We start from the raw sequence: 19,373 nt of genomic DNA on the forward strand, positions 1-19,373 counted from the left end.
CACCACTGGAGAATATTTAAAACAGTATGAAGTTATAGGGACATTTATAAGATCACACATTCTTTCTTTATTGACAACTCCGTTCTTTTAAATAATCCTTAACTGATGAATGACGGTCGGAGGGGGGATTTCCATCTTACAGTATTACTATATTAAAAGTACACAATATATTTCCTGACATTTTCAACATACTATATACTATGTCGTTTTATGCATATTTTCGATATAGTATACTTTGTTGTTTTTTTGCATTTCTTTCGACTTATGTCATCGTTTTTTGCATATTTAAAACATTGCCCGTAAACTATTTGTTCCCAAACCAGGGCCCCCTGGGGGAAAAACAGGAATCTTCATTCCGAGACCATATGGGACCTTTTTAATTGCATTTTTTGGACATACTGTATTGTGTCGTTTCTCCTGACATTTTCCACACAATATATAATATTTTTTTATATAGTATTTGACTGACTATATTAGGACTTCTTTCATCGTAGTATACTGTTTTGATGCCATACTTTTTAATGAAACTGTCATTTTTTGGATGTTTCAATATACAAGCTGTTCCCATACCGGGAGTTGAACCGGGGCCACCTGGGTGAAAACCAGGAATCCTAACCGCTAGACCATATGGGACATGTTTTCCCAAAAATTGTACACGCCTATGCCTTTTTTTCAAATTTTTAGACATGATTTACTATGAATCTTTTTCACATTTTTCGACATACTAGATTATGATTTTCTCACATTTTTGGATATACTCTACTATTACGTTTTTTTCATATTTTTGGACATATTCTACTATGAGTTTTTTCGTTTTTTCGACTCACTCTTTTCCATTTCTTTAAAACAGCTTATACTTTGATTATTTTTCCCATTTGAAAGTTGGAGGAGTTGAACCAGGCCCGCTTGTGTGAAAACCAGGAATCCTAACCGCTAGGGGTACTCAAACTTTTTTATTAAAGGTCCACTTGTGAACTTTATACAAGGTCACTGGTCCGGATCAATGCCAGTAAAGTCACCCCCCCCTGAAACGAAACTGAAATTAAGAAGCAGTTTCTTATGGCGCGCTCTTTATATATACAGTCTATGGGCGCGCTATGCATGGGGCCCCCTTGAGGGGGTTTCCCGACATGTCGTTGCAGTAAATGAAAGGGTGTTTCATGTTGTCGTTGCTGTGGACCTTCTTAATCTACTTTCTTTGGGGGCCCCCTTCTGGTCCAAGCACTTGCCTGCCTTGCCTGCCTTGCCTGTCGGCAAACGGCGCCGCTTTATACACTCACACATTCAATACATACATACAGTATGGTGGCTTGGCTGTTTGTCTGTAGCCAATGCCTTGAACCTCGGCAAAAAAGGCATTAGAAGCATTAGAAAGTCAAGGTAAACTTGCGGTTAACTTGCGGTCTGCAATGAGTGTCACGCTCGCGCACACAAGTAAATATATATGCACGTTCATTCTCACTACGCGTCAGACACAAGACGCGCGTACATAATGATGTACATTAATCAGAATCAGAATTTTTTTTTTTTTATAATTTTTTTTTTTTTATATAATGGGACACAGGGTTCGGTCCGGATTGATTTGCAGTTCGGTCCGGATCCGGACCTTGGTCCGGAGTTTGAGAAGCCCTGCGCTAGACCATATGTGACATGTTCTTTGTCTTTTTTCGAAATTTCTTGAGATATGACTATGACTTTCTTTCACATTTTTTGTTTTGTGTCAAACTCAAGACCCGGGGGCCAAATCATGCCCTTGGTGGATTTAATTTCAGCCCGCATGATAATTTTGAATTACTATTAGATCTGGCCCGCCGGTATATTGCACGCACACCTTCACTCAATCCTGAGGATCTCCTCAGCTCAGAGCCTGACCCCAAACATTGATGAACTTGCACCCGAGATGAGATGCTAAGTATCTGGCTTGAACTATAGCATCACAGAGCAGCAAACTGAGTTTCAATGGATGTTCCTTCTGCACTTTTTTTCTTGCGACAACAGGGCATGTTTGTTTTTTTCTTTGAGGGAAATTGTTTTTTTGAAGCTGTTGTTGGCCTGTGGAAAAATGTACTCATAAGAAATGACTCCGGAAAAGCTGCAGATAGAGCCATAAGAAATTAATGCAACTGATTATTTAATGTTTAATGTTGTTTTTATAGGCAATCATTTAAGCTTTGTTAGTTCCAGGTTTAATATGTGCAATAAGTTCATTTCAATACGTTTTGCAATAAACATTGAACCAGTCCGGCCCTCGACTAGTAGCCTACCGATATTTTCATTTTGGCCCACTGTGTATTTGAGTTTGAAACCCCTGCACTAGATTAAGACTTTCTTCACATTTTTGGATATACTCTACTATGACGTTTTTTTCACATTTTTGGACATATTCTACTATGACTTTTTTCTATTTTTCAACTCACTCTTTTCCATTTCTTTAAAACAGCTTATACTTTGATTATTTGTCCCATATGAAAGCTGTTCCCATACCGGGAGTCGAACCCAGGCCGCCTGGGTGAAAACCAGGAATCCTAACCACTAGACCATATGGGACATGAATTCTGTCTTTTTCCCACATTTCTTGACATACTATGACTTTTTTTCAATTCTTTTGACACACTATACCAGGGCTCTCCAACACGTCGATCGCGAGCTACCGGTAGCTCGCGGGCAGCTTTTCAGTAGCTCGCCGCTCGATTATCGATTATAGCGTAGTAAGGTTGCTTATTGATTTTTCGGCCGCGGCTGGACCATAACGTTTTTTTATTTTAGAATTTTTTCTGTCACATGAATATCAAATGGTCGGTGACGCAGAGATCAAGGAACAGACGTGACAGCAGCACAGCGACATCACACACGGAGCAGTCTGCTTTCTCCACCAACACCAGTCCAGAACCAACAGCAGAATGACCCGCTCTGAATCAGGCCCTGTCGCTGCGCCTCAGAGACACACAGGGAGGGATTTGTGTTTTTTGAAAAACACTCGTTATCGTCATGTCAGGTTTTTGGTGGATTTAATCAAGTCTTGGATTGCAGAGTATGAATGTCCTCTTGCTATTTTCAGTTGATAAATACTTGTGTAAAGTTTGTGAAGGCAGGAGGAAAGCTTCCGCGATCACCGTCTCCTCTCCGTTCCTCCAAACCCCGCCCCCTCCCTGAAAATAATGAGTGACAGGCTGATAGTGACCCGATAGAAACTTTATTATTCACTTAATCACTGATTGAGATATGATGAAGCTAACTTAATCTCATACATTCATGGGATTTATGTAACAGTAAGACAGATAATGTAAGTGTGCACCCACATGCACTATTTTTGTTTTTATAATGCTATTGTAAATACTCCTGCTGTTTTCAGACTCAAGTCATGTGTGTGATGCCACATTCAAGACATTCAGTGTCTTTTTTTTAACAGAAGACCGTAGCTAGAAGCTGCAGCTAGACTGCAGAGCAGAAGTATTAGTTTTTTGTTTTTGAGAATGGAACCATTTTCACACACAGATATACGGAGGCTAGACCTATACAATTGATTTATTATGGTTTATAATTTAATGTCAAGACGAAGAAGAAGAAGAAAAAGATGGCTGAACAACTGTTCAGTGTCAATCCTGTGGAGATCTCCAAAATAATGTTCAGCTTAAGTCTCAGCAAAACTCACAACATTTCTGGAGCCTTGTAGACCCAGAAAACTATAAGAACATTCACCAAGCAGCACTGAAAATGTCTGCTTTATTTGGTTCTGTTCTACATACCTTTGTGAAGCAGCTTTTTCTGACATGAATGAAATCTAAATACAGAACAAGACCGACTGATGAACATTTAAATGACTCTATTAGTGAACCTAAGTGGGTCCAGCATACACCTCTATGGTGGACTGCATGCAGTGCCATTCATCTCACTAAAAAAAGAGTGAAATGCTTGTAAGGTGGTGATTAAGGACACTTATGTGAATGTTCAGTGATGTACTTATTATGTGGGCCATAATAATATGTGAGAAATCTTCGTTTTCTTGGACCTTATTTTTGATAAGCTTTAGGTATTGCAATTTCACACGTGTACAAAGGTATAGCTTAATTCAACTGATGAGGGCTATGTGAATAAATGTAAGCGATGTGATGCAAGTAGCTCTTGGCCACTTTCATTTTTTGAAAGTAGCTCTCAGATGAAGAAAGGTTGGAGACCCCTGCACTATACTATGACTTTTTTTCAAATTTTTCGACACTAGATTATGACTTTTTTCACATTTTTGGATATACTCTACTATGACGTTTTTTCACATTTTTGGACATATTCTACTATGACTTTTTTCTATTTTTCAACTCACTTTTTTCCATTTATACTATATATATTTATACTATATATGTATTTATATATACAGCTTATACTTTGATTATTTTTCCCATATGAAAGCTGTTCCCATACCAGGAGTTGAACCCGGGCAGCCTGGGTGAAAACCAGGAATCTATTACTTTTTTTCAAATGTTTTGACATGACGTTTTTCACATTTTTGGACATACTCTACTATGAAGTTTTTTCCAATTTATAACAGAGTATACTATGACTTTTTTTTTCTTTTTTTCGACTCACTCTTTTCCATTTCTTTAAAACAGCTTATACTTTGATTATTTTTCCCATATAAAACTGTGAAAAAGGTAATAGTATAAAATGGCAAAAATATTAAAAAAAATACACAAAAGATATCCCATATGGTCTAGCGGTCAGGATTCCTGGTTTTCACCCAGGCGGCCCGGGTTCAACTCCTGGTATGGGAACAAGTTTTATATGGGAAACATAATCAAAGTATAAGCTGTTTTAAATAAATGGAAATACTTTTTTTCCAATTTTTTGACACAATATATTATGACTTTTTTCACATTTTTGGATATAGTCTAATATGACGTTTTTTTCATATTTTGGACATATTCTACTATGACTTTTTTCAATTTTTCAACTCACTCTTTTCCATTTCTTTAAAACAGCTTATACTTTGATTATTTGTCCCATATGAAAGCTGTTCCCATACCGGGAGTTGAACCCAGGCCGCCTGGGTGAAAACCAGGAATCCTAACCGCTAGACCATATGGGACATCTTTTGCATATTTTTTCCAAACTTTTTGACATACTATACTAAGACTTTTTTTCAAATTTTTCCACATACTTTACCATGACGTTTTTCACAAATAGTGCTGATGTCATCCAGGTAGTCCAATCAGGAAGCAGGCAGCCAATCGGCAAACTGGTCCAATCACCAGGAAGCACCTGCACACAGACACACAAACACATCAGAAAATGCAGACATAATGACCCAGGTTCATAACAATACTATAAAATGACTTTCATGTTGGTCAAGATACTATACTATTCTTTTCATGATATTTACAACATATGACTTTTTTCATTATTTTAAACATACAGAGAGCCACCTTCACCAAGCCAACCAACAATACGGTTTGGACATTTGGGGTAACAGCTTCAAAAGTCAAAACATCTCTATACTACAACACTGGCAGGAAACCCTGGATTTGGTATGCAGCAGCGTTTTATAAGGAGCGCACTCATTTGAATAGCATTTTAAAAAATGTTTACGTAAGAGCCTTGGATGCTGAGCCACGACCAATTTAACCCCTGGTTATACAGTAGATGAACATCTTCTGTTTTTAATCAAGAATATTTGGGTGATCAACAAGTCCTTCACCAAAGCTTGCAAATAGCTATGTAGTGATTTGATGAAATGAAACCAGAGCCGCCTTCTCCCCATCTCTCATACTCTTGTCAATCAACCTCCCTCTGAACAATAGCACGGTATGGCCCCAGTGGGGGATAAACAACGCAGTAATCCCGCTCCTCTCTCTCTCTGCTCGGTCTCCGCGCTGTAAGCTGCACACGGGCCAGTCAGTACTTTACTAATATGATTAAGCAGTAGTGGGCGGAAACCACATATGTATGGTCCTAAACTGAGGACAGCCATCTCCAAAACCATTTTTAAAATGAGAGCTGCACCTAGTTCCTCCAAAGAATGCAAAAAGTGTCAAAGTTAATAAAGATAACATCTACACAGGTCCACATGCTTTAAAAATAGACAAAAAACAGGCCATCTGCCTCTTAGCATAGTAGAGCAGGGAGGATTAAATCCAGATTATGGCCGTTGTGTACGTGTGTGTTAGTGTGTGTGTGTGTGTGTGTCTGTTGCCTGTCGTCAGTGTGTCCTTGGCTCCGTAGACAAGCAGCAGGTTAGCTAGAGAGCTACCACTGGATTTGACAGCTATAGAAAGCCGAACCGGAGGGCGCCATCAGGGGAGCAGCATCACTTTCACCTACAGAAAAAAATATTCTCACCCTCGCAGAGTGAACACAGCAACTCAAGATGGCTTTCTTGATCAAGAGCATGATTGGGAACCCCCTGTCAGGCATTGGCCTTGGTGGTGGAGGTGACAAAGAAGAGGAGGCCGCCCCCACAGATCCAGCCAAAGCAGCAGGGATGACACGAGAAGAGTATGAAGAGTATCAAAAACAGGTGGTGGAGGAGAAGTGAGTACAACGTGGACGGTGCTCCATTTTCAATTCATGCCATTGGCCCATTGAAAACAGTATGGCTGCAGAATGTCCAATCTGACCTTGACTAACTACTTTCTACTTCACTGCACTGTTTACTCTCCCCTCTTTTGCACTAACATATTTTTTACCCGTACCCTAACTAAATGTAAACCCTCATTTATATATTCGTTTCATGAGCTTACAACAAGCTGGGTGTGTTTTTGAGAAGTGCATCTGTTGCTGAAGGTCACAGGTACCACCATACTCGATATTTCCTGCTGGGGCTAATGGTCCTGCCTGGATCAATAATCTCCCATAATCTGCCCTCTATTTCTGCAGCAACAACAGCAATATGTAACACTTTGGGGAATTTCTAGATTTTGAAACATCAATGAAGCATTTTTATAAAGGCAGTTTATTCTCTGCTTGAATCTTTTTTACTTGACAGCAGAACATATTGGATTATTCAAACTGAACACTATGATAAATGAGATTATGTGCTGGAGCAGCAAAGGAAAGCAATCAAAATCCTGCAACTGTATATTTATTTGTCCATTTTATTTAGATCTGCATTTGAGGTAGATGTTGGAAGAACGTTCTATAAAATATAGCGGTTTCTTTTTTTTTTTTAAGCTTTTCATTTATTCCTAATGGAATATTTTTTTTTTTATGAAGTAGATGTTATTACTCTTCAGTTGTTCATACAGCAGGTAGCTTGGTTTTGCACACTGCCATGTTGCTGTGCTATACAGTATGTAAAAATAAAGTACATGATTTTAATGTATGATTGTACATTTAGCAACAAGTTATTCCATCCTATGTTTAATTTGAAAGAAAATGTGTGGAAAATCATTTCCTCTTACAAATTGGACTTTTGTGAAAAGATTTTGCAGCAGCGAACAGATCCCGTATTACATAAGAAGATTAATCCAGACTTTCGACTCTTAAAATGTTGGTATTAAAATAGTAATTGTAAATATAAAGGTAGATTTCAAAAGATGACAACATTCTCCATTACTGTAGACTGGATGTAACTGATGTTTTCTGTATAAACTATCTAGCCAGACCAAGAGTCAAAATAGAAAATGCACAGTGTGTCAGGAACCTCACTCCACTGTTTTGTTGCATCAATTATTTTTAAATGGTGGCGTCTTGGCTTGATTTCCAATCTGCTTGACTCAGTCTGGCCTAATAATCCCATCTGTAATTGGCTGAAGGAAAGTATGTGAGTCTGTCTTTGTCAAATCAAAATACTGAAATAAATGTATGAGTATGAAATAATATCTATAACATTAATTAGGCAAATAAATGTAGGTGTGCACATTACAGATTTCAGATTTCAGCAATAGGATATGACACTGCAAATAGTCCAATAGTGTTAAACATTTTTCATTAGGTAGTGCAACAAAGGCATCACATTTCATCCTCATTTGCATAACCTTTGCAGAAAACAAACCATTTTGTAATGTTTACAGTATACACCTATTGCACTGATTTTTTTTTTCATACATGGAGATGCTTACATAACTGCAGCTGTTGTACATCAGGGTTAATCATTCAACACTTGGGCACCAAAAGGACATACAGTTTCTTGATGTTATCAATTTTCATATTGTGCAAACATTATCAACATATTACAGACATTATCACTCCCCCTCATCGGAAACATGATCGCACAATACCTGAACCATTATGATAGTAAGAGCCAGTGCTTTACCATCCAGATGAAACAAGTACAAGTGCAGTGAATACAAATAAATGAAAAATAAATAAATACAAATAAATAAATAAAGAGGTGCTGCTAGAGTTCTGGTGTTGCTTGTATAATACAATGGAGACCATTTTTCTTCGAATGTATCCGTTTTCAGCCGTAGTCTTACTGTGATTTTCTCCATTAAATAAACATTTTTGACCCTGTTTCTCCAATGGACTATGCCGGGGGGCTGCGGCTTCAGCCACGAGACCGTTATCATTTCGCAATTAGAAGAAGAATTCTTAGTAAGAAAGCTACATTTCTGTCCATATCACTGGGCAGTATACCCAGTATATAAAGTGCTGGGTCCAAAGTAAAGCCCAGCACCCGTTTAATCTCCTTTTGAACATCCTTCCAGAAGCCCTGAATGTTTGGACAGTCCCAAAATATATGTGTGAAGTCTCCCACCGTCCACAGCCCCTCCAGCACATGGGGTCAACATTTATTATTTTTAATTAAACGTAATCCCAGTAAACACTATTTTAGTTAATTGTCTTTTTTCAGCTTTAATGCTTTATTGATATTCAGGTGAGCTGGAGTAGGTGGTGTTGAGTTGAACAGTTATATGTTATCTATATAATTAGGCCCATGTGTGTGTATGCAAACAAACAAAACAAAAGGGAATTTTTCTTTCATAAAACTCAAATTCTGAAAGATGTATTATGCTGTCTTTTAAGCACTGATGACGACACAAGGTCCTTATGTTCCACTTTGCTGGTATTTTGTTGCAGCTTTCCTCCTTTCTAAGGGATTAAACTACAACATTTCTTGTTAACCTGGGATGTTCCTGAGGCCGGCAGCAAAGCTTATTGTGGTACACATGTTTTTAATCTCTATTTCAGGATGGAGAGAGATGCAGATTTCTTAAACAAGAAAGCAGAGAGGGCGACACTCAGGGTGTGCCTCAGAGACAAATACAGGCTGCCAAAGGTAAAGAGTTATCATTTCTCATATTTAAAATTCAATCTGTACTCTATATTCATATTCTGAAAAGGAACACAAATGCATAATACTATTAATACAAATGATTATAGTATTACAAGGACCAAAGGAATGTCTGATAAGTGATTTTTAATACACTAGAGTAAAGGGCATTTTAAGTGTTTTATAAATGGCCAGTATTTTCAAGGTTTATAACTTCTCAGATGAAGACGTATTTTATATGATTACGATATTTTAATATATTGTCTTTCATTATCATTTTATACAGCTGCTCCAACTTATGAAGGCACACAGGGGTTAACTTCGTTGATAAGTACATTGATAAACACTAACATCTGCTTTTTCACTCAATTATAATGACTTTAAAACATAGGGTTATTTTTGCTGCTAATAAATGACAAATAAGAATACACATGTAAGTGTTGCCAATAAGAAACCATCCAACATACTAAATACTTAAAAAAATTCCCTCAGTCTTGTAAGTTGATCATGGCTGAGGTTATAATGATCCAACAGCAGCACTTTGCAGCGTGTGCGACAGGAGGTGGAAGCCGTGCCAGTATAGATTAGCGAGGAGGACGTTCAACCAGCGCTCTGGAAGACGTTAATATGTGTCCCATGTAGCACCTAGGGTCTTAGGAAGCCAAATGCCTCTGAGCAGGTGTCCCAGGCTCATTAGGGAACGCCGGCAGTGTGAACAGCATCTATTTTAGTGGATGTAAACCGAGCAACTGCAGGATTTAAAGGACTGTTAAACAAAAAGCTGTAATGGCAGGAGCACAACAGGTATGTTGGGGTTTTAATTAGGTCTTTTAGAGATTCATACAGGAGTGTTTCCTATCCTATAATTCAATCTCATTTAAAACTGACTAGTACTTAACTGTGTGTTTTTATGATATAAGAGCAACATTGATTTCTTATACAGCTTTTCTAACACCATTATTTGTATTTATCTGAATGCAGTGATGACCTTAGCTGCTGTAGGTTTTTCCTATATGTAACGCGACAGACTCTCTATTGTTCAGTCTCCTGCTTTAAACAATGGCTGCACTTCTTTTCACTGTTTGTCTTTTAAATTGAAACCACACATATATGATGAGGACAATAGCATTAGTCTAAACATATAGATCTAATTATTTTCCCTCAATGGTGTTTACATTGCATTCCAGTTTGAAATGACAAATGACAAAGTGCCTTTATTAGAAGTGAAATGTGCATTTAAATGGGTTTTCAAACAATAATAAAGCACCTAAAGGGATCCTGTACTGTTCATTATTGTTCTTTGAATGGGTAGGAGGTTTGGAATGTACATACATGCTGAGTTAGTTAGAAACAATTATAATCTAATAACAAGTGTGCGGTAGAAACAGGAAGTTGGTGCTGTCTGTCTAATGGAATTAGGGTCTCGTGCAACGCTATAGTGGATATCTTTAGACTACCGCTGGGATTCAGAGAGGAAAGGCTAAAGCAGGTCCGAAGTAATCCCACAGATTGAGTTTAAAGTAGTCCCAGCACACTGCCTGTTGCATGACTATTCAAGCGATTAGATTGAGTTTGTTGGAAACAGCTTTAAATGTAGCATTTCTATGACGCAAAAGGCACATAAAGTAAAGTCAAAGGAGACTCCAGTCTGTTTAAGAAAATGTAGAAAACAGAGAGAGCAGAATATCCTGGAGAGCAGCTTCTGGATTAAGACCTAGATCCTAGAGCTCTTCTATTTTTGTTCACTAGTCTGCCTAAGGTCTTACAATTTGAAAACAAACACAGACCAATCTGCAGTATTAGAAAGTTGCTATGTGTTTACGTTGGAATTGAAGTTTAATAAAAGAAGGGCAGTATCATTTTTCAATTAATCAATGAATAGCTAGAAATTAGGTCATAAATCGTCTAACAAACTGAGCTTGACACCTGCAATGTTTGTCAAAAGGTCAAAGATATTATGAATGCTTTGGATATGCAGCAGACTGACAGGTTAATCCTGTAAAAAAGCCTTTAAATTGTTTACTCCTGCAAATATTAATTCAATGCCAAAAATATAGAGTCTGTTATAATCGGGGAAAACAATAGAAAATACCCTCGGTCATGTCTGAAAGTTAATATATATCATAACTTGTCATTATAATAATATGTTGGGGAAACTATTACAATTTACCTTATAGTGTTTAAGAACAAGCACCAATGATTTAAAGATAACATTTGTGAATGTTTATTAATTAATGTAGTAAATCTCAATTAAATTACTCAAACGTTACCCGAAAATCTCTAAAATAGAGTATTTTGACCTGTTTCCTTCCAAGATTTTGCCATAAAGAAATATATCTGGATGACAAAGAGATGTCATACCAACTAAGAGCCATTATGATATCTTATAGGATTGAAAACAAAGGCCTCCTCAATACACACTGATTGTACACAAGTAACATGTAATGTACACACACACACACACACACTGAATGTTAAATCTTGTCTGTGTTTCTCACCGTGTCTTCTCCTGGTGTGCAGAGCGAGCAGGATGACAACATGATTGAGATGGCCGGGGACGACGTGGACGTTCCCGAGGAGCTGCTGAAGATGGTGGACGAGGACGCCACGGAGGAGGAGGGCAAGGACTCCCTCATGGGCCAGTTTCAGAACTTGCAGAACATGGACATGGACCAGCTGAAGGAGAAGGCGTCAGCCACCGTCACCGAAATGAAGACAAAAGCAGAGGAGAAGTGCTCCGTCATGTGAACATGTGAGGGGGGGGTAGTCTATGTTTGAATGATGAGGAAGAAGAGGAAGAGAATGACACAGGAAAATGAATTCCAACACTTTCTGGGAATCTGCAGGCTGAGCTGTATAAATACATTTGGTTACAACAGCAAACCAAGAATTTACTTTTATTATAAGCTAAATCATCCTGCTAACATCTACTGAAGGATTTACTGTAACATTCCCTGTTAGCTTGTTTCTGAGTGGGAAGTAATTTACAACTTATGATTGCAATAAACTGAACATATTTTAATTGCAACCACAGTGCCCCATCTCTCCCCAATGGCTGTTTTCTTTTGATGCATTTTGTAGAAAAGTGATGTTCCAAGCCAAGTATTCCTTTTCACACCATTTAAAGGCCACAATACTTTTCAAAACATTGATTTTACGCCATCTAATGTTCACTTGTTCTGTTTGTTGTAAAATGAGACAGTTAAAGTCTCTGAAAGTGTGTTTTCAGTCAAATATATAACTAACCAAAACTAAAACAAACCTTATTTAAGTTTTCAAAAAATCCACCCTGTGTGAGTGTTTCAACTTTCCTTTTGGTTTGTTGGTTATTTTAGATTTTTTTTTTTTTATGTATGTGGTGTTTGAATTAATTATGACTTTTAGATTTTTGTTTTCTTTTGGTGTTATCACAAAGCAAACAGTGTTCATAAATCCCAACATGTTTTATTAATTTAACATTTCTACACATACACATTTGAACTGTAAGAAAAGGTGTTGAGCCTTAAGCATTTGCAGAAACTCACTTTAGAATACTGAATCATTTATTCCACAAAACTTAAAGCAATGTACATAAACACAGATGAAATGGAGGTATACTTGTAAATGTATTGTTCAAATAAAGATGTATATTGAATACATTAAATATGTCGGCTTGTGTTGTGGTGCTAGAAAACTTATTCCAACATTTCACATAAAACGCCATATGGTTTTTCATGTTAATGTCTTTATAAGCTCCAAGTGTAAGCCAATTATTATTCATTTAAAAGATCCTTAGCTTGTCAAAAGTCACTTTATTATTCTATAAACTGTAGTGTGTCTGTACAGTGATTTATGCTTGTACAACCATTAAGTATTTTAAATCAAGCAACTTCAATTAATCCCAATTATCTGAATCAGGGCTAATGCAGTGAATAAAGATAATGGTCTTAATTTAATTGGGCATTATCCAAACACTTGTGAGGGGTGATTAGGCAGAACGGGGGGGAGGAGGACTCCACGTTTAGTTTCACATGAACCCAAGTTTAAACGGCTGTGCAAGTCTGGAGATTATCATCTAATAGGATCAGCAGAGACAAGGTTTCAGCGTGTGCACCGCGCTCTCTTTCTCTCTGTTTCTGTGGATCTGAGAATAGCTCAGGACAAAATGAAGTTCTGCAGAAATCGCATTCTACTTGTTCAAGAAAAAGAGGATGAAAAAATAGTCATAGGACAGAGCCTGTCATCAAGTATGAAAAATATAAAGTCTAAATTAAACTCACTTATTCAGTCCTATTTCAGCACTAGCTAATGTTAGCTGTTGTAAGACACATTTGGAAATAAACTCATCTGTTGTTTTGCAGGGAGTTATATCAGTAGTTGATATTGCTCTCATAGAGTAACAGCTATGCAACTGTTAGCTTATAGCTTAGCACAAGACTGCAAACCCAATGAAGCAGCTCCAACTGAAGGAAACCAAAAGCACCTACCGACACTTCTAAAGCTCACTAACTAACATGTTGTATCTGTTATAAAACTGATTCCTGATATTCCAATTTCAATCTGTCCAATAAAAGCAAAAAAGCAAAAAAACAATTGAAACAGTCAAACAAAAAATAAACTGACTCACTGCTGCTAACGGCAAAGAAAAAGCCGGGCACAAAACCCCCTGGGAAAAAAACACACATTACCTTTACATCTTATTTTTAGTGTGATGATCAATGTCACAATTGTACCGTTTAAATGAATTAGCTTAAAGGGCTAAATTCTGACAGGGCCATGCTAGCTGTTTCCCTCAGTTTCCAGTCTTTGTGCTAAGCTAAGCTAACCAGCTGCTTGCTGGAGCAGAACATTTACCAGACAATTACAAGAGTGGCCTTTCTTTTCAAAATGTTAAACTGTTACTTTAAAACTCAAAATGTTTTATTCCTTATAATAATATTGAACACATTGTAGAATAAGCACCATGATCGGTCTCAGATTGTAGAAGTTTCACTTTCAAATTAAGTTTGACTTGAGATGAATACCACACATAAGAAACATGCAAGACTTTTTCTCTCTAACTTGTTTCCTTTTCTAAAGTTATTATGTTGAAGCTTCTTTCAGCTCGTGTTCAAGCATCTTTCAAGGTTAACCAGCATCTGACAGACACCGTTTGATCAGCTTTTCTCACATTTAACAATAAAACTGAGTCAATTCAAACTCAAAATAACGTTTCAGGTATAGACCTCAAGACACTATTATAAAGCTTAGAATGCGTACCTTAAACGCTGTCAAAGCTCCGCAGCCACAAGAAAACAATAGAGCTTCTTCAAGAACTTTTGCTATATAAACTTTTGCATCAAGTCACAACTTTTTGCTGCTAATTAAAACAGTGCATGCTTCTCCCTCTGACCCCCCTCCCATTAGCCAAACAAAGGATAAGGTCACCTTCTGTAATTAGGAGAAGCTAAATAGTTTTAAGGGTTTTAACTCTTTTGAGTAAAATAATGTAATCCCCTTAAGCAGGATTACCACACTGCTGTCAATCTTTGTTTGCTGTTAAGTGGTTATAGCCAAAACGTGTTATCGTTTGGGCTTTGTAACCCTAATTGACTCAACACTTGACCCCTTTTATTTTAAATATAATTTATTAATTACATTTCATTTATTTTAATGAGTCTATAAAAGTCTTGTTTAATCAACATGTGTCAGGAGGTGCATGATTTGTCCTTAAGGTCAACAAAACAAATAAACTAAATGAAATGTCTTTCTTTTTTGGCCACAATATCTTTGATTAAATATTAAGCTGTCATCTTGCAATCCATGTCCTGACCAGAAATCTTGTAATTATGATTTTGTTGTACCTTAATCTGTGCCTCTGTGGGCCTAATCTTCCTCTTTTTTTCGCAGACTGACATGAACATGACATCTGGAGGAGTGGAAAGATGGTTTTAAGATTTATGTAAGTAGGTTTAGAGCCAACACTGACTGATGCACTTAAGATGGGGAGGAGTTACGGGCAGGGTGTGCGCACTGGTGCCTGCATGGGCGCACAGTTACCCCTAAATCCGGGGCCAAATCCAACAGGACGTCCCCTTTCTGACGTGCAGGAGGGGGGTGCCACATGGGTAGGGGGTCTTACAGCCGGCACTGCTTTAAAAGCCCCCTCAGAAGATGCTCCCTGTCCACTGAGCAAGACGGGCTTACTGGAGTCTTGTGCGTAACTTCTCCACTCTTGGCTCTGCAATTGACAACTTTACCAAGCACAAAGAGTAGCAATATATTTGAATAGCCTAGTTGCAAATCTTTAAGCAGCGTTATTCCGACTATTTTTTGGGACTTTCGACCAATGTGGCTTCTTGGATCAGCTTCCCAGGTGATGATGATGATGGATGAGCGCCTGTCTCCCTCCGCACGCTCCGTCCAGAGCCCGGGTGACAACCCGGCCACAATCCACAGCATAGACGCCATACTGGGATTTAAAGAGGACCAGCTCTTCCACAAGTCGGCCTGCTACGGCGTGACGGATAAGGTCCTGGTGAAAGATGCTGAGCGGAATGTCATTATGTCTCCACTGAAGAAAAGTCATTCTTCAGAAAGTTTTGACAGTAAGTTTCGTGATTTTTCTCCAGAATAATAATAAATAAATTAAGTGTAAAGAGTGTATAATCTACAACACGTCATGTTATATATCTGTAAAAGAGAGGCTTACCGTTATAACTTTATATTCAATTTAGACTTAGCCTATTTCTGATTAAACTTAACCACTTGTTATTAGTTTGGAGTCAGGTCTAATTTTCATGATAGTGCGCACATTATTGAATCTTTCAGAAGATTTTAAAAATACTAAAAAAGAAGACAAAATTAAAATCATTATATTTTAGATGTTAAATAAATGTTGCTCAGCTGTCCCGGCTGTTTCTCCCGGTGCTCACACTCTCCTCTCCCCGCAGGTGTTTGTTGTTCCGGCGGCGCCGCGGAAGCCTCGGTGTGCCCGGACTCTCCGGACGGCAAACTGTCGGATGACGATAACCCGAAGAAGAAACACCGTCGGAACCGGACTACTTTCACCACCTTCCAGCTCCACGAACTGGAGAGAGCTTTCGAAAAGTCCCATTACCCGGATGTGTACAGCAGAGAGGAGCTCGCTCTGAAGGTCAACCTGCCGGAGGTCCGAGTGCAGGTAAAGTCCCAGAAACTAACTCTGCCATCGGCCTGTTTCTCACTGAGTAGCCTACACATGTATTCAGCCGCCATAGGAACCATGTCTCTATAAAAAAAAGTGAATAGGAATGTGTGGCAATATAGAGAAATATAGAAGAACACCAAAAAGTGTTTCCAAAAGCATGTTGGACATTTTCGATGTAAAGTTTATATTGTGTAGATCTTCTTTTACTACATCACATTTAAGATGTATAAAAAAAGACCAATAAAGAACGAAGTTGTAACATTGCGCAATTATTTTGTTCAAAGTTATTTAATTTGTAATCTTTAACCTAATAAACCTGATAGAAATTACATTGTTTGGATCAGTGCATTTTGTACTTTTCAAGGAACAGCAAAAACTGATTTAATTTATTTTAGAAATGTATATTTAAAATGTATTCACAGAATATTAAACTTCAATTGTAGCTTTCATCATGGTTTCAATAATGAAAGAAATGTCTGTCAATATTATATTTGTAACAATCCCTTATTAATGATTATACAATTATATAACTTTAAATCCAAAGTGCTTCGTTTAGTAACTGATAATTGTCAACCTCCGGATTTCTCAATTTTCAAAGACTTTTACACAATATTCGTTTTTATATTTTTTTAGCTCTAAAAGTTTTTTTTTCTCTCCCTCTCTTCTCTTATCTGTTATAATGCCTTTGGATAAATGAATGAAGCTGTATACATTTGAATTGAATTGAAAATGAAAATCCTCCTCTTACTTTCAAGGTGTGGTTTCAAAACCGACGGGCCAAGTGGCGTCGCCAGGAGAAGCTGGAGGTGAGCTCCATCAAGCTGCAGGAAACCTCCTCCTCCCTGCTCTCCTTCAGCCGCTCCAGCAGCTCCCTGGGCTCCAGTCTGCAGCTGGACCCCTGGCTCTCCACCTCCCTCACCACCTCCACCTCCCTGCAGTCCCTCCCCGGCTTCATCACAGGCTCGCAGGGCCTCCCGGGCACTTACACCCCCTCTCCTCCACCCTCAATGGCCTCTTCCATGCCGGCTTCCTTCCTGGGACACAGCCATCACCTGCCCCACATGGGCTCCATGTGCCCCCCGCCCCCCGCCTACCACTGCTCTGCTGACCCCAGGAACACCAGCATTGCTTCACTGAGGATGAGGGCAAAGGAACATATTCAGTCTATTGGGAAGACGTGGTGATGAAGAGGGGAGGTATTAAATGGACCCAGAATGCATCATGCTGCATCTTTTGAGAAACGGACTCCTCATGATGACGGGATTGTTATTTTTGGAAGAGGGAAAACTGCAGGATTAGAGACTCGTCACTAATAAGGGTAATACTTGACTTCTCACTATTTAGCATTCATAAGCAGGATATAAATACTGAATAAATGATTTATAACACACTTCAATAAAGTTGTAAGTGAATACAAGATACAACTATAATTCACGCCTACCAGTAAGCTGAGGTATTAACAGACACAATTCAGTCTTTATACTGTACATAATAAACACTTAAAATGTCCTTGTATCTATTTACAACAACATCATGATGTGTTATAAATCACTTATTAAATGTGTGTTTTTTGCTTATGAATGCCAAGGGAGACTTAGAGGAAAATGTCCCTTAAGAAACTCTTCGATAGAAAATCTGTGAAAATAACTGTGAAATTCCTGTGAAATTATGAAAACTATATATGATCTGGTGCTTTTCCTCTGCTTTATTTCCTCTATAAGCTGTTTTTACTTTACATTCATTCAGCCCCATCCCATTGTTATCCGTGTTACGTTGCCGATATAACAAATCCATTATAACCCATCAGTATTTATTCTTCTTTTGTAAATGGAGCACATCATTTTAATTCATTTGTCCCTACTGCTTTTTGATCTTCATCATAAAAGATTTTTTTTAAATGTGAATATTTTCTCTACACAATAAACTTTATATGTACATTTCATAAACAAAATTGTGGCTGGCATGTTTTTTTAGAGAATGTTTTACATTTAATGGGCAAATTGGCAAAATGAATAAAATGTTCAGGAGATGCAAAAGGAAATATATTGCAATACAGCATTTATATAGTTCATCTGTTGAAATCAAATTTATGTCAAAAATATTTGAGTATCATAAATCTGCTACAGAGTGGAAGTACATGAATACAGCACCCCTTAGTGGTGGATTCCTCTAACATGACTATCCTTGTTGGGAAACATTATCAATAAAACATCAATTTAACACTAAATGCTAAAAGTCGATTGACAGTTTTAGGAGTTTCTTTCTTTTTTTCACAATGAGATTAATTTGTTAATATTGTCTAAACACGATGTAATAAGGCCGATCAAACTACAAAAGGTATCAAGTTGAATAACATTTAATCATTTAATTTAAAGACAAAGAAGGGTGGTATAAAGAGGCAGCTTAAACTCCCAGACTTCCTCTCTCTGATTTGCATATAGTTTGTCAACCCACTTATTTCCACTTCATTAACTCCAGTAAAATGTATCCTATTCGCTCCTGGGATTAGACTCATAATGACGGGGTGAAAGTGGCTTGTACCTCTATTGTAGGCCAATCATCCACGACAAATGAGGACAGAAGAGAACACTTTAAGAAAAAAAGATGTGTGTAACCAAATTGTTTCAATTAACATTTCCTATTGTCTGCAACCCCTGTGGGCTAATAATAGTCATCATGTATCCTACTGTCCTAAATACACACTGGGGTGTGTTTGTGTTTATTCTGATGAGGAAGAAGCAGCATCAAAGCTCACTGAATGGACCATAAACTGCTCTTGTCATCTGTAATTATAATCATGAAATGCTTCACCTTAAAGTGAAGTTTCTCAAAATGTGGATGCTCTTCTTTCCCATCTGGTGGCACAAACTGGTTAGTGTACAGGTGGAGTTCATATTTTAAAGGTCCCATATTATACTATATTTGAACAATATATTATAGGGCCATATCTATACAAAACATCTCTCTGAAGTGTTTTGCTCAAAATACCCAACAGATCACTCATTGTAGCCATGCCTCACA

At 37.8% G+C, this 19,373-nt stretch overlaps 2 protein-coding genes and 4 non-coding genes across 6 annotated transcripts; 3 read left to right on the top strand and 3 right to left on the bottom strand.

Annotated features, from left to right (window-relative positions):
* Positions 1–561: 561 nt before the first annotated feature.
* trnae-uuc lies at positions 562–633 on the bottom strand. Its single transcript has one exon. It is a non-coding gene; the product is annotated as a tRNA-Glu (tRNA).
* Positions 634–2,475: 1,842 nt separating this feature from the next.
* Positions 2,476–2,547, bottom strand: trnae-uuc. The gene has a single exon. It is a non-coding gene; the product is annotated as a tRNA-Glu (tRNA).
* Positions 2,548–4,694: 2,147 nt separating this feature from the next.
* On the top strand, positions 4,695–4,766 carry trnae-uuc. Its single transcript has one exon. It is a non-coding gene; the product is annotated as a tRNA-Glu (tRNA).
* Positions 4,767–5,008: 242 nt separating this feature from the next.
* trnae-uuc lies at positions 5,009–5,080 on the bottom strand. The gene has a single exon. It is a non-coding gene; the product is annotated as a tRNA-Glu (tRNA).
* Positions 5,081–6,358: 1,278 nt separating this feature from the next.
* Positions 6,359–11,953, top strand: cplx4a (complexin 4a). Its single transcript, XM_034123491.1, has 3 exons — positions 6,359–6,522; positions 9,124–9,211; positions 11,726–11,953. Exons 1-3 carry the CDS (start codon positions 6,359–6,361, stop codon positions 11,951–11,953), a joined length of 480 nt encoding a protein of 159 aa, XP_033979382.1.
* Positions 11,954–15,512: 3,559 nt separating this feature from the next.
* rx3 (retinal homeobox gene 3) lies at positions 15,513–17,536 on the top strand. Its single transcript, XM_034123526.1, has 3 exons — positions 15,513–15,771; positions 16,117–16,346; positions 17,108–17,536. Exons 1-3 carry the CDS (start codon positions 15,513–15,515, stop codon positions 17,534–17,536), a joined length of 918 nt encoding a protein of 305 aa, XP_033979417.1.
* Positions 17,537–19,373: the final 1,837 nt, after the last annotated feature.

Source organism: Trematomus bernacchii, unplaced genomic scaffold, assembly GCF_902827165.1.
Source record: "Trematomus bernacchii unplaced genomic scaffold, fTreBer1.1, whole genome shotgun sequence".
Lineage (NCBI taxonomy): Eukaryota > Metazoa > Chordata > Actinopteri > Perciformes > Nototheniidae > Trematomus > Trematomus bernacchii.

Excerpts from the sequence above, each read along its gene's own strand:
- cplx4a (XM_034123491.1), top strand. The coding sequence starts at position 6,359 with ATGGCTTTCTTGATCAAGAGCATGATTGGGAACCCCCTGTCAGGCATT. Across the intron at positions 6,523-9,123 it reads AAACAGGTGGTGGAGGAGAA|GATGGAGAGAGATGCAGATT; the intron begins GTGAGTACAACG and ends TCTCTATTTCAG. Across the intron at positions 9,212-11,725 it reads ACAAATACAGGCTGCCAAAG|AGCGAGCAGGATGACAACAT; the intron begins GTAAAGAGTTAT and ends CCTGGTGTGCAG.
- rx3 (XM_034123526.1), top strand. The coding sequence starts at position 15,513 with ATGTGGCTTCTTGGATCAGCTTCCCAGGTGATGATGATGATGGATGAG. Across the intron at positions 15,772-16,116 it reads TTCTTCAGAAAGTTTTGACA|GTGTTTGTTGTTCCGGCGGC; the intron begins GTAAGTTTCGTG and ends CTCTCCCCGCAG. Across the intron at positions 16,347-17,107 it reads TGCCGGAGGTCCGAGTGCAG|GTGTGGTTTCAAAACCGACG; the intron begins GTAAAGTCCCAG and ends CTTACTTTCAAG.